The sequence below is a fragment of the Hyperoodon ampullatus genome (assembly GCF_949752795.1).
Source record: "Hyperoodon ampullatus genome assembly, chromosome: 2".
NCBI classification, from domain to species: Eukaryota; Metazoa; Chordata; class Mammalia; order Artiodactyla; family Ziphiidae; genus Hyperoodon; species Hyperoodon ampullatus.
In genome coordinates, this window is record NC_136915.1 from 95,991,070 (window position 1) to 96,004,882 (window position 13,813).

Below are 13,813 nucleotides of genomic sequence, written 5' to 3' on the forward strand. Positions count from 1 at the left end.
TGATTTTAGTTGTGGCCTTTTCTGTAGAGAGAAGTTCTTTTGGCATTTTTTGCAAAGCTGGTCTGGTGGTGCTGAATTCTCTTAGCTTTTGCTTATCTGTAAAACTTTTGATTTCTCCATCAAACCTGAATGGGAGCCTTGCTGGGTAGAGTACTCTTGGTTGTAGGTTTTTCCCTTGCATCATGTTAAATGTATTGTGCCACTCCCTTCTGGCCTGCAGAGTTTCTGCTTAAAAATTAACTGATAACCATATCAGGGTTCCCTTGTATGTTATTTGTTGCTTTTAATATTTTTTCTTTGTCTTTAAATTTTGTCAGTTTGATTAATTTGTGTCTTGGCATGTTCCTCCTTGGGTTTATCTTGTATGGGACTCTCTGTGCTTCCTGGATTTGATTGATTGTTTCCTTTCTCATGTTAGGGAAGATTTCAGCTATAATCTCTTCAAATATTATTTTCTCAGGCCCTTTCTCCCTCTCTTCTCCTTCTGGGTCTTTATCAATTTTAGATGTCAGGATGGAAAATCACTGTTTCTCCACTTATGCTCATGCCTTCATAGTGCTGCACCTCATTCTTTGTGTAACCTCTCCAAAGCTAAGCCATCATCTTACCCAGTTGTGTCATGTTGTCACATTCGAAGAACATCTGACATCAAAAAACAAGTCCTCAAGTTTTTGTTTTGCTCAAGCTTCTTTGTCTCTACCACAGATTTTTTCCAAATTCTCCAAGAGGATTATAAACCCCTCAGTGATACCTTTTCAACACCATGTACTGTACCTAATAATTTTTTCTATGGAGACATTCATCTTTCCCAAGCAAGCTCTCCACCCTCTTGGTCTAATCACCACTGCTTGCTCTCTAAGCCTGCTGAATTACTGTAGTCCTGGACATCCCTTTGCTCCCATTTCCTAGGTTCTGTATCTCCCTCTTTTTTGGTTTACTAGCTCATCCTTCAGATTCCTATAAATGAATACATGGGATGTAATACTCAGAGGGCCTCATATCTATGAACATATTTTTATTTTACTTAATAATCCTTAATTCACAGTTTGGCTGGATATAGAATTATAGATGAGAAATTATTTGCTTCTCAGATTTTAAGGCATCGCTCTACTGTTCTAACATCCAATTCAGCGCCATCCTGATTTCCAAGTCTTTGTATGTAATCTGATTTTTTTCTCCCTGGAAACTCTCAGATGCTTTCTCTATGTAGCAAACTTTCATGTTAATATGCCTTTCAGTTATGTGCTGTACTAAAAGTTTCAATATTGTCCTTGGCCCTTGGTAGCATCTTTGATTTGGAGCCATATAACCTTCAGTTCTAAAAAATTTTTGTATTTTTTTGATAATTGTTGTTCTCAGTTTCCCTTTCTGGAGTTCTAGTAAGTGAAGGCTGGACTTCTCAGGTCACTTGTCTACTTTATCATTTTTTTTCTTTTTTAAAATTTATTTATGTACGTATGTATGTATATATGTATTTATTTATTTATTTATGGCTGTGTTAGGTCTTCATTTCTGTACAAGGGCTTTCTCTAGTTGCGGCAAGCGGGGGCCACTCTTCATCGCGGTGCGCGGGCCTCTCACTATCACGGCCTTTCTTGTTGCAGAGCACAGGCTCCAGACGCGCAGGCTCAGTAGTTGTGGCTCACGGGCTTAGTTGCTCCACGGCATGTGGGATCCTCCCAGACCAGGGCTCGAACCCGTGTCCCCTGCATTGGCAGGCAGATTCTCAACCACTGCACCACCAGGGAAGCCCCCTACTCTATCTTTTCTCTCATATTATATCTCTTTGATTTTCTGAAGGATTTAATCAACTTTATTTTCCAGTTTCTGTACTCAATACTTAACTAGAAGAGCTCTTTCTTATTATCTGATTGTTGCTTTTATAAAACATCCAGCTCACTTCTATGGATACATTGTCATCTCTTAATTCTGAGAATATAAATTTAAGGCTTCTTTCTTCTGCCCATTCTAATGTCTGTAATTCTTCCAAGTTTCTTTTTCCCATTTATTTGTTCTTTACTTCAAGGCTTTTCTCAAATGCCTGGTTACTCCTTGTTGTCTGCTCATATTTAAGAGGAAGGGCATCCAAGCCAAGAACTGACTGGAAGCTCTGTGTGGGGGAAGCAAGGGAGGCTCATTGGGTGGGAACCTGATCGTTTGGCAAGAACCTTATGATAGGGCTGGATTTTAGATTTTTTTATTTTGAGTCTATTCTGTTTCTTTAGAGAAAAATCTTCCAAATTCCTATCTGGATGCAAGAAGAGAGTAGTCCATGTGTGTGAGACACAGCTGTCACAGTACTGAAATTGAGCTACACAAAGGAACTGAGAATCATCATCAGTCTATATATTGACTTTCCTTGATTTGACCCATCTGGTTTCAGTATGACAGCTCTCCCAATCTCTGCTGGTCCTGCTCTTTCCAAGTCTAGGCCCCATATGGCTCAATTTTTCCATGTAATATACCTTCTAACTTATGTCTCCTGCTAAGGTAGGGAAAGGTAAGTTGCCTGACTACTTGGAGGATGAGGTAGGTTCCTTGGCATCTGTATCCTTTTCTTCATAAGGATTTTGAGACAGTTTCCCAGATTTAAGCCCCATGCCTCATCCCTGCCTTCAAGACACCCCAAAACATAGATTGTTGAAGATAATCATCTTGAATTCTGTTTTATTTCATGGCCTATGAAAGAGATAAAGTTTACCTTATGGGAACAACTTGTTTTAAAATGTGGAAATAATAAATGCACCATACAGTTGGTGTTATTCACTTTCTTAATGACTTGAGAACCACAGTGTAATTTTTCTCTTAACAGTTTAGTATTTCTAAAATTGAAGATTTCATTTTCTGATATAGTTGATCATTTTGTTCCTTAGCAGAAGTCATTTCACATGAAACTGCCTGCTTAGTGTGAAGAAATTGTCCAAGTTGCTCAGAAAAGAAGAAAAAGTAATTATGAACTTATACTATATCTATTTCTTACTGTTTTCAAGGGTCTTCCCTCATCTGAACATCTTGATTTTTTTTTTTTTATCAGTAGGAACAATACTTTTCTAACTGGTCATATATTCAATAGAATTTTACATATTGGCAAGGGTACATCTTAAAACAAAGGGTTCAAAAACAAATCTCCTGTGTCCTGACTGGTTCCCAGGTACCTGATTGGTTTATTTCATAAAATCCATCGCAGACGTAGAGAACAGACATGTGGACACAGGGGGAAGGGGAGGATGGGATGAATTGGGCGATTAGGTTTGACATAAATACACTACCATGCGTAAAATAGCTAGTGGGAACCTGTGGTATAGCTCAGGGAGCTCAGCTTGGTGCTCTGTGATGACCTAGATGGGTGAGATTGGTGGAGATGGGAGGGGAGGTCCAAGAGGGAGGGGATATATGTATGCATATAGCTGATTCACTTCATTGTACACCAGAAACTAACACAACATCGTAAAGCAATTATACTCCAATTAAAAAAAATCCATCTAGTTTGTGGCCTTAGTATTTCTCTAAAATCATTACTCTTGTAACTATTATGCCTACTTACATGAAAAATAGTAAAAGAAAAGAGAAGGAAACTATCATCACACTCTCGTGATTTCATCAGTTCTTGATGTTTTTCAGTTTGATTATCCATGCTATCAGCTCTATTCTCCAAACTTAATTTGTCAGGATTACAGTCTTTAATTCCACAGAAAGTAAGACCTCAAATTTGTCTTAAACCAGGTAAACATGTAGCAAAGATTTCCAGTTCCATTACAGACCTGCTATAATTTCTCCAGCAAACTCAGTGCTGAAGCCCAGAGAGGGATGTCAGAGAAAGCAGACAATGACCACAGAAGGCAGAAATTGCTGGGGAGGGAGAGCAAGACTGCTGAGGAGAGGATCTCATAACCTTCCTTATACAGATGTTGGAAAGACAAAACAAAATGTGTAAAATACTAAGTACATACTAAGTACCCAGAATATGTTAGTTATTATCATATAATGATTATAACTATTCTAGATTCTGAATAGTTTTTCCAGTTGAGGATATCATTTCCCCTTAAACTCATAATGTCTAAAAAATAATAATCATTATCTACTGCTTCCTTGTTTCTGTCAGTGATACTGCTAACCTCCAAGTGTTATGTGAGCTCCACAGAGACCTAAAACTTTAGACTTGGACACATCTTGCTCCTCCAATATTATGTGTTATAAAATGTATTTTTAGGATCTACTATCCTTGCTGGGTTAAATTTTAGTTTCAGAAAATGGAATCATACCTTTTTTCTCAACGTCATGAAATTTACTCTTCTAAAATACAATATACATATTTGCCCATGTCCCATTCCCCTCTGTGGATGTTATAAACTTTGGATTTACAGCCAAGTACATGCGCTTGTACACACACATGCACCACTCTCTGATAAAGATATGGAAAGGTCAGCAATATAGAAATTCATTATGGTGTTTTGTTGTATCCGAAAACACCTTTAGCCAGGACAAATGGAAATGGAATGTAGTTTACTACTCCCTCATTTAAGGCGTCCTCGAGCTAAGGGTATGGTATTTCAACTCAGCTACATAAACATTTTTAATACTTACCAGGGTTGGCAAGAATAATCTACTGGTTTGGGCACCTAGGATGTAAAAAGGCAAAAATAGATTAAGTTTACTTAAGGGAAGCTTTTAGAAATCAATCATTAATTCAGTTCAGCTGGCTCAGCTCTATAAAACCCTAGGTAGCACAGTCCTAGAACTATCCATTGGCAATATTATACAGAGCGAATCATAGTATATGTCAGATAAGTAGAAAATAATTCATTTCACTTTAATTCATTCATTTTACTGCCACTGTACCTCTAAAGAAAGAGATAACAGGAAAAATATGAATTGGAATCTTTTGGTATTTATTATCAAGGCAGTTTAATCCTATCATAGAAAATTAAAATGAAAACATTAGGAAAACCAAATAGCACACTGCTTTCCAATACATGGGGAAAACAGGCAAAATAAACAATATATACCTGATATAGACTCTTATTGTGTAACACAAATTTTAAACTCTGATTTAGAAGTCTACCAACGGGAACACCTTTTATTTATGAAACAGTCATAGGAAATACTCATTTTTCCCTTTTCTCCTATGGAGCTTTACAAAAGAGAAAAACTTTATTTTCCATGCAAATAAAGAAAGAAAAAGAAAACTTCTAGTTGCTTATTGCAATTAGAAAATGAGCAAAGCCAAAGAAGGCACACCAATATTCATAAAACAACAAATACAATTTATACTGTGTAATTTTCACGAATCACCTGAATCTTTGATGTATACATTCCATGGTATTCCTGGGCCTTTTACTACTGCATGATTAAAAATACTGTTACCCTCATTTGTAACTGAGGTCTGGTTAATGTGAATATATCTCTAGCTATGTCCATTTTCATAATGGGCTGTTACTATTTTGACCTTCCAGGTTAAGAATTATTTGTAAAAAACTATCCTTCTGGTCAGAACATCTCTAAAGCTACTAATATTTAAATATTTTATCCTATGGATCACATTTTAAATTTCACCACTGTGTAAAATCCTGATACACAGATAACATATTGAAAGTAAATTATACCATTCGACTCCTGTGAATATTTTCTTATACCATTTTGTTTTCGCAAATAGAAATCAATCTTCAACAGTTTCCCTTTTAGTAAAATATACATGGCCTCAGAAATCTGATGGGGAAAAAAGTTTTTTCCTCCTTCCCTCTACCTCTCTGTATTCTTCAAATGTATGCTTATTCCTAAGCCTATCTCTCTCTTCCTGGAGAACAACAACAAAAAGAGAGAAAGAGGACAGAGCAGGTAAAGAGCTTCAACATTTTTTTTGTTTGTTTTGTTTTTTTTTGTTTTGTACGCGGGCCTCTCACTGCTGTGGCCTCTCCCGTTGCGGAGCACAGGCTCCGGACGCGCAGGCCCAGCGGCCGTGGCTCACGGGCCCAGCTGCTCCGCGGCATGTGGGATCCTCCTGGACCGGGGCACGAACCCATGTCCCCCGCATCGGCAGGCGGACTCTCAACCACTGCACCACCAGGGAAGCCCGAGCTTCAACATATGTTGACTGTGGATTTTCTCAGCTGGGAAGGATCCACAAAAGTGAAGGGTGACATAAAATTCTAAGGTAGAACAGAGATCTGAGGCTGTTCCATCCTGATGTGTCTTTCTGAAGCTTTTTCTCTCTTCGGTACATTCTGATGCGTGATGAGCCAGGACTGTCTTCTCAGCTGTGACCCCCACCATCAGAGTAGGATCCTGTCCTTTTCCATCTGACATGAGCCCTCCCCATTTCTATCATGTGTACTTTGGGCCCTCGTCTGGAGGAATATCTCATATATAAGGCTATAAATAATTTTGTTCTCATCTTTGACAGTTTTTCCCTAATGCCTTTTTCTGCCTTCATCATAGGCCGTTTACATTGTTAAAACTTCTGCTATGGATGTAGCATTTTTAAAAGTTTCATTGGGACTATAGCATACATATAAAATTACATATAAGATATATGCTTCTTCCCAAGTACATTTTATAAAAGCTAGATGAGACAGAAGTGAACTTTCTGAGTTTGTTAGGCTAGAAATGTCATTATTTCATCCTCATTGAGGAAATATATATTTCTAATTTTCTTTCAAAACTTTGAGTATATTATTCTTACTGCTTCAAATATTGAAATTTCATTGTATAGACTTCCCATTCAGTTCTTTTTTATAGTTCTTATTTCTCTGCTGAGGTTTCCTGTCCATTCATTATAAACATACAGTTAACCCTTGAACAAAACGGGTTTGAATTGCATGGGTGCACTTATACGTGGATTTTTTTCAATAGTAAATACTACAATACTACACAATCTGCATTTGATTGAATCTATGGATGTGAAACCACAGATACGGAGGAACTGTGAATATAGAGGGGCGACTATAACTTATAGGTGAATTTTCTACTGCTTGGAGGGTCAGCGCCCTAATCCCTGCATGTTTCAAGGGTCAACTGCATTTTCCTTTATTTATGTCCTTGAGCACAGTTAAAACAGCTACTTTAAAAATCCTTTCTTGCAAATTCTATCATTTGGGACATCTGAGGGTTGTTATCCTTTAGCTGTCTTTTCTTTTGAGTATGGTTCACGTTTTCCTGTTTCTTTGTATACTGAGTGATTTTAGATGGCCTCTTGGACGATTTGAATGATATGTTGTAGAGGCCCTGGATTCAGTTATGCTCCTACAAAAAGTGTGGTTTTTCTTAGAGCAGGGAGTTAACTTGTTTGAACCCCAACTGCAAACTCTGTCTTCCCTGTGGTAAGGAGCAACTGAATACTTCATTAAGTTCTTTTAGCTTAAGCTGAGCTACTTGAAGTCTGCACCACACAGAGACTGAGGCAATGTTTATACACAGAATTTGAGGTTCTCCTTCACTCTTTCCTTTCTAAGATTTCTTATCTCCCTTTCCAGATTGTATTTGTTTCAAACTCATGTTCTGCCCTTCAAGCCAGTAATACTGTGAGGTTTCTATCTGAATTTCAGCCACCCTGCATGGTGCAGCCCAGTGTCTGTCGTTAAGCTAGCCTTAAAGCCAGGAAACTCACCTAGTATCATCCTTCTTCGGAATGTCAGGTCCTCTCCTAGCCAGTATGTTCAGATAGTTTTTTTTTGTAAAAAAATATTTTGTCCAGAGTTTGTAGTTATTTTCTGTGGGAGGCTTGGTCCAATAGGAGCTACTTGACAATGACCAGGAGTGGAAACTCCTATTGTTTCCATTATTGCTCTTGTTAGCTGTATGTCTAATCATCAACCCTTTATAGGTAATCTGTATTTTCTCTCAGGTTGGTTTTAATATTTTCTTTGTCTTTGATGTTCTGCAGTTTCACTAAAATGTATCTAGGTATTGATTAAGTTTAATATACTCTTCTTGACTATTAAGATTAGTTTTATCATAAATTCTGGAAAATTCTCAGCCATCATTTGAACATTGCTTTCCCACAGTTATCTATATTCTCTCTTTCAATAGATGTATTTGAACTTTATCATTCCATTCTCTTACATTCTCTATCTCTTAATCTTTCTGGACTATTTACTGAGAAATTTATTCAGATTTTTCTTCCAATTTTCTGCCCAACTGGGTCTCATACATCATGTAATGTTTCCATTGTTTCTCACTTCAATTACTATATTTGATTCTTTTTGAAATATGCCCAAACAAGAGCGACTTGTTTTCCTTTTAGACTTGTATTCCCCCTTTTATTTCTTCAACCATATTAAACATACAATTTTGAACTTAGTATCTGATAATTCCACTACCTGTTGTCTTTGTGGGTCTAATTCTGCACTTTATTGTCTCTGCTGACTTTTGCTTAAGGTGGGTTTGTTTCCTCATAAATATAATTATTCCAAATTGTGAATTTATAATCCCTGGGACTTTATCAGTAGAAATCCTTTGAGGCGCCAATCTAGAGAGAATCTGTACTTGCACCGGGAACACAATCAATGTGGAATCATTTTATACTATGTTTCTTTTTAAAAATTTTATTTTATATTGGAGTATTGCTGACTAACAATGTTGCGTTAGTTTCAGGTATACAGCAGAGTGATTCAATTATACATATACATATACAAGTTCTTTTCCCCTTTAGGTTATTACAGAATGTTGAGCAGAATTCCCTAGATTATACAGTAGGTCCATGTTGGTCTTCTGTTTTAAATATAGCAGTGTGTAAATGTCAATTCCAAATTCCCAATCTATGCCTCCCCTGCACTGCTCCCCCCGGTAACCATAAATTCATTCTCTACCTCTGTGAGACTGTTTCTGTTTTGTAAATAAGTTCATTTGTATCATTTTTTTAGTTTCCACATATAAGCGATATCACATGATATTTGTCTTTCTCTGTCTTACTTCACTTAGTATGATAATCTCCAGGTCCATCCATGTTGCTGCAAATGGCATTATTTCATTGTTTTTAATGGCTGAGTAATATTCCATTGTATATATATACCACATCTTTATCCATTCATCTGTCAGTGGACATTTAGGTTGCCTCCATGTCTTGGCTATTGTAAATATTGCAACAATGAATACTGGGGTGCATGTATCCTTTTGAATGATGGTTTTCTCTGGATATGTGCTCAGGAGTGGAATTGCTGGATCATATGGTAGCTCTATTTCTAGCTTTTTAAGCAACCTCCATACTGTTCTCCATAGTGGCTGTACCAATTTACATTCCCACCAAGAGTGTAGGAGGGTTCCCTTTTCTCCACAGCCCTTCCAGCATTTATTGTTTGTAGATTTTTTGATGATGGCCATTCTGACTGGTGTGAGGTGATGTCTCATTGTAGTTTTGATTTGCATTTCTCTAATAATTAGTGATGTTGAGCATCTTTGGATGTACCTCTTGGCCATCTGTGTATCTTCTTTGGAGAAATGTCTATTTAGGTCTTCTGCCCATTTTTTGATTGGGTGATTTGGTTTTTTTTTTTTATTGAGCTGCATAAAGTGTATATTTTGGAGACTAATCCCTTATCAGTTGCATCATTTGCAAATATTTTCTCCCATTCTTTGGGTTGTCTTTTTGTTTTGCTTATGGTTTCCTTTACTGTGCAGATTTTAAGTTTAACTAGGTCACATGTTTATTTTTGTTTTTATTTCTATTACTCTAAGAGATGGATTGAAAAAGATATTGCTGCAATTAATGTCAAAGAGTGTTCTGCCTGTATTTTCCTCTAAGAGTTTTATACTAACCAGTATTACATTTAGGTCTTTGATCCATTTTGAGTTTATTTTTGTAAATGGTGTTAAAGAATGTTCTAATTTCTTTTTTTTACATGTAGCTGTCCAGTTATCCCAGCACCATTTATTGAAGAGACTGTCTTTTCTCCACTGTATGGTCTTACCTCCTTTGTCATAGACTAATTGACCATAGGAATGTGGGTTTACTTCTGGGCTTTCTATGCTATTCCATTGATCTATATTTCTGTTTTTGTGCTAGTACCATACTTTTTTGATGACTGTAGCTTTATAGTATAGTCTGAAGTTAGGGAGCCTGATTCCTCCAGCTCCGTTTTTCTTCTTAAGATTGCTTTGGCTATTTGGGGTCTTTTGTATCTCCATACAAATTTAAAAAATTTTTGTTCTAGTTCTGTGAAAAATGCCATTGGTAATTTGATAGGGATTGCACTGAATCTGTAGATTGCCTTGGGTAGTATAGTCATTTTGACAATATTGCTTCTTCCAATCCAAGAACATGGTATGTCTCTCCATCTGTTTGTGTCATCTTTGATTTCTTTCATCAGTGTCTTATAGTTTTCAGAGTACACGTCTTTTGCCTCCTTAGGTAGGTTTATTCCTAGGTATTTTATTATTTTTGATGCGATGGTAAATGGCATTGTTTCTTTAATTTCTCTTTCTGATCTTTTGTTGTTAGTGTATAGAAATGCAACAGATTTCTGTGTATTAACTTTGTATCCTGCAACTTTACCGAATTCATTGATGAGTTCTAGTAGTTCTCTGGTAGCACCTTTAGGATTTTCCATGTATAGTATGATGCCATCAGCAAACAGTGACAGTTTTGCTTCTTCCTTTCCAATTTGGATTCATTTTATTTTTCCTCTCTCATTGCTGTGGCTAGGATTTCCAAAACTATGTTGAATAAAAGTGGCAAGAGTGGATATCCTTGTCTTGTTCCTTATCTTAGCAGGAATGCTTTCAGCTTTTCCTCATTGAGTAATGATGCTAGCTGTAGGTTTGTCATATATGGCCTTTATTATGTAGAAGGCATCCACACTGGTCTTTTCATATTTTCTATTTCCTCGTGGTTCAGTCTTGGGAGATTGTAGCTTTCTAAGGATTTGTCCATTTCTTCTAGGTTATCCATTTTATTGGCATATAGTTGCTTATAGTAGTCTCTCATGATGCTTTGTATTTTTGTGGTGTCAGTTGTAACTTTTTTCATTTGTAATTTTATTGATCTGAGCCCCTTCCCTTTTTTTCTTGATGAATCTTGCTAAAGGTTTATCTAATTTGTTTAACTTTTCACAGAATCAGCTTATAGCTTCATTGATCTTTACTATTGTTTTCTTCATCTCGATTGCATTTATTTCTGCTCTGATCTTTATGATTTCTTTCCTTCTATGAACTTTGGGTTTTGTTTGTTCTTCTCTCTCTAGTTGCTGTAGGTGTAAGCTTAGTGTGTTTATTTGAGATTTTTCTTATTTCCTGAGGTAAGACTATATTGCTATAAACTTCCCTCTTAGAACTGCTTTTGCTGTGTCCCATAGGTTTTGGATCATCGTGCTTTCATTTTTATCTGTCTCTTGGTATTTTTTGATTTCTTCTCTGATTTCTTCAGTGATCCATTGGTTGTTTAGTAGCATATTGTTTAGCTTCCACGTGTTCGTGGTTTTTTACAGTTTTTTTCCTTGTAGTTGATTTCTAATCTCATAGCGTTGTGGTTGGAAAAGATGCTTGATGTGATTTCAATTTTCTTAAATTTACTGAGGCTCACTTTGTGGCCCAGCAGGTGATCAGTCCTGGAAATGCTCCATGTGCACTTGAGAAGAATGTATATTCTGCTGCTTTTGGATGGAATGCTCTATAAATATCAATTAAGTCCATCTGGTCTAATGTGTCATTTAAGGCCTGTGTTTACTTATTGACTTTCTGTCTGAATGATCTGTCCACTGACAAAAGTGGGGTGTTAAAGTCCTCCCTATTATTGTGCTACTGTTGATTTCTCCTTTTATAGCTATTAATATTTGCCTCATATATTTGGGTATATATATATATATATATATATATTTATAATTGTTATATCTTCTTCTTGGATTGATCCTTGCTCATTATGTAGTGTCCTTCATTGTCTCTTGTAATAGTCTTTATTTTAAAGTCTATTTTGTCTTATATGAGTATTGCTACTCCAGCTTTCTTTCGATTTCCATTTTCATGAAATACCTTTTTCAATCCCCTCAGTTTCAGTCTGTATGTGTCCCCTAGATCTGAAGTGGTTCTATTGTAGACAGCATAAATATGGATCTTGTTTCTGTATCTATTCAGCCAGTCTGTGTCTCTTGTTTGCAACATTTAATTCATTTATGTTTATTAAGGTAATTATCGATATGTATGTTCTACTATGTTTCTAGCTTAGTATTATTTAGGTCACAAAGCTAGTATGAATTCCAACCCCCCATGTGGGTGGTTTTTGGATCTAAAGTTAAGAATTCTTAGGGGAGAGAGACTTTTTTTTCTGTTCCCCACCAAGATCCAAGATGAAGATAGGCATATCTTCTCCTGTGGGATAGTTTTCTTCTTGTTCACCCACTGAGGGCTCTGCGATTCACAGAGAGACACCCAAGTTTGCACTGTGCTTTAGCTCTAGGCTTTCTCTCCAGTAACCATATTGCCAGAAATGAAATTCTCTTTTATGTTCCTCCTGTGTTTTTCCTCCTTCTGCTTAGCTTCATTCACCTAACTTAACCTACAAGCAACAAATGAATCTATAATTTCATTAAATAAAGCAGTAAAATTTTAATAGCTATTTATTAACTTAAGCTATAAAAACAATCATATTTAGTTGGTAGTCCTACCCATAATTATGTGTTCCTCTACAACTCTTTATTAGCTAAAATTGTAAGCACATTTCTTTTTCTAGTAACTAACCAGATCACCAAATATCATTCAGTATGATCCTATAAGCTGATTTAATTAATATCTGCCATTGTTAATTACCTACATTTAGTTATGAACTTCTGTTTGCTTTTTTACTTCTTTGTTCATTCATATAACAAAAGTTTATTAAATACCTACTATGTGCCATACTATTCCTAAAATAAAACTTCAAATGCTCATTCTGTGCTATAGTCAAGGAGCTGCGAAAAGAAAACAGTACATGGTACATGAAATGCTTAATAGTTTTTTTAATTGGAGTATAATTGCTTTACAGTGTTGTTAATTTTTGCTGTACAGTGAAGTGAATCAGCTATATGTATACATATATCCCCTCACTCTTAGGCCTCCCTCCCCCACCCCCCCATCCCACCCATCTAGGTCATCACAGAACACCAAGCTGAGCTCCCTGTGCTAGGTTCCCAAAATCTTAATGTTAATTTTCTGCTACGTGCCTACATATAAATATCAGTTCTTAAAGCATAGGAAGCCTTAATCTTATTCATATAAATGACAGAAAACTAGCTAAAGAATCATTTTTGCTTATCTAATTAAATGAGAGTGGTATGAAATTTCAATGATTTTTTTCAAGATTACAACATAACCTGAATAATATGTGGCATTAGATCACAGAACCAACAGAAATAGCAAGAGCTTTTTTTTTTTTTTTGATTCCCTTTGCTTTTGAAATTAATTAAGCTTGAATGAGTGGAGTAAATTATTCTTCAGACTACATCTGAGGTTAAGGATGGCAGACATTTCCATTTATAATAGTAAAAAGAATGTTCAGTTTAGAAAACTGGGAAGGACTGAAATAAGGCAAGCAAGATAGTTCAAGAAGGTTTTTTTTTCCCACAAACCAGTAACTCCATTGTATTAGTAAAATAATTTCTCCATTGTATTAGTAAAATAATTTCATTTAATTACAGTTAAGAACTTGAAAAGTGTCACAGAAAAATCTACCCCAAACACCAAATCATGATGATAAAATAACATCACCCTAAACAGAAATTTATAAATTTCATAAAGCACCGGAGAGTACATTTTATGTTATATTCATCCATAATAATATTTGAGTAAATATTCATTCTTCTTGTATCTACCTAACGTGTTTGATGTTTTCAGAAAATGTTATTACAACACT

At 36.0% G+C, this 13,813-nt stretch overlaps 1 protein-coding gene across 2 annotated transcripts in view; it reads right to left on the reverse strand.

Annotated features, from left to right (window-relative positions):
• The window catches only part of VAV3 (vav guanine nucleotide exchange factor 3), a gene marked incomplete at its 5' end in the record, with an annotated part of 403,292 nt that overhangs the window by 35,302 nt on the left and 354,177 nt on the right, over window positions 1-13,813 (reverse strand). For both annotated transcript variants that reach the window (XM_079697986.1, XM_079697985.1), the window contains one exon: window positions 4,585-4,619. In XM_079697986.1, coding sequence (XP_079554112.1) covers window positions 4,585-4,619 — 35 coding nt within the window. The remainder of the gene's footprint in view (window positions 1-4,584; window positions 4,620-13,813) is intronic.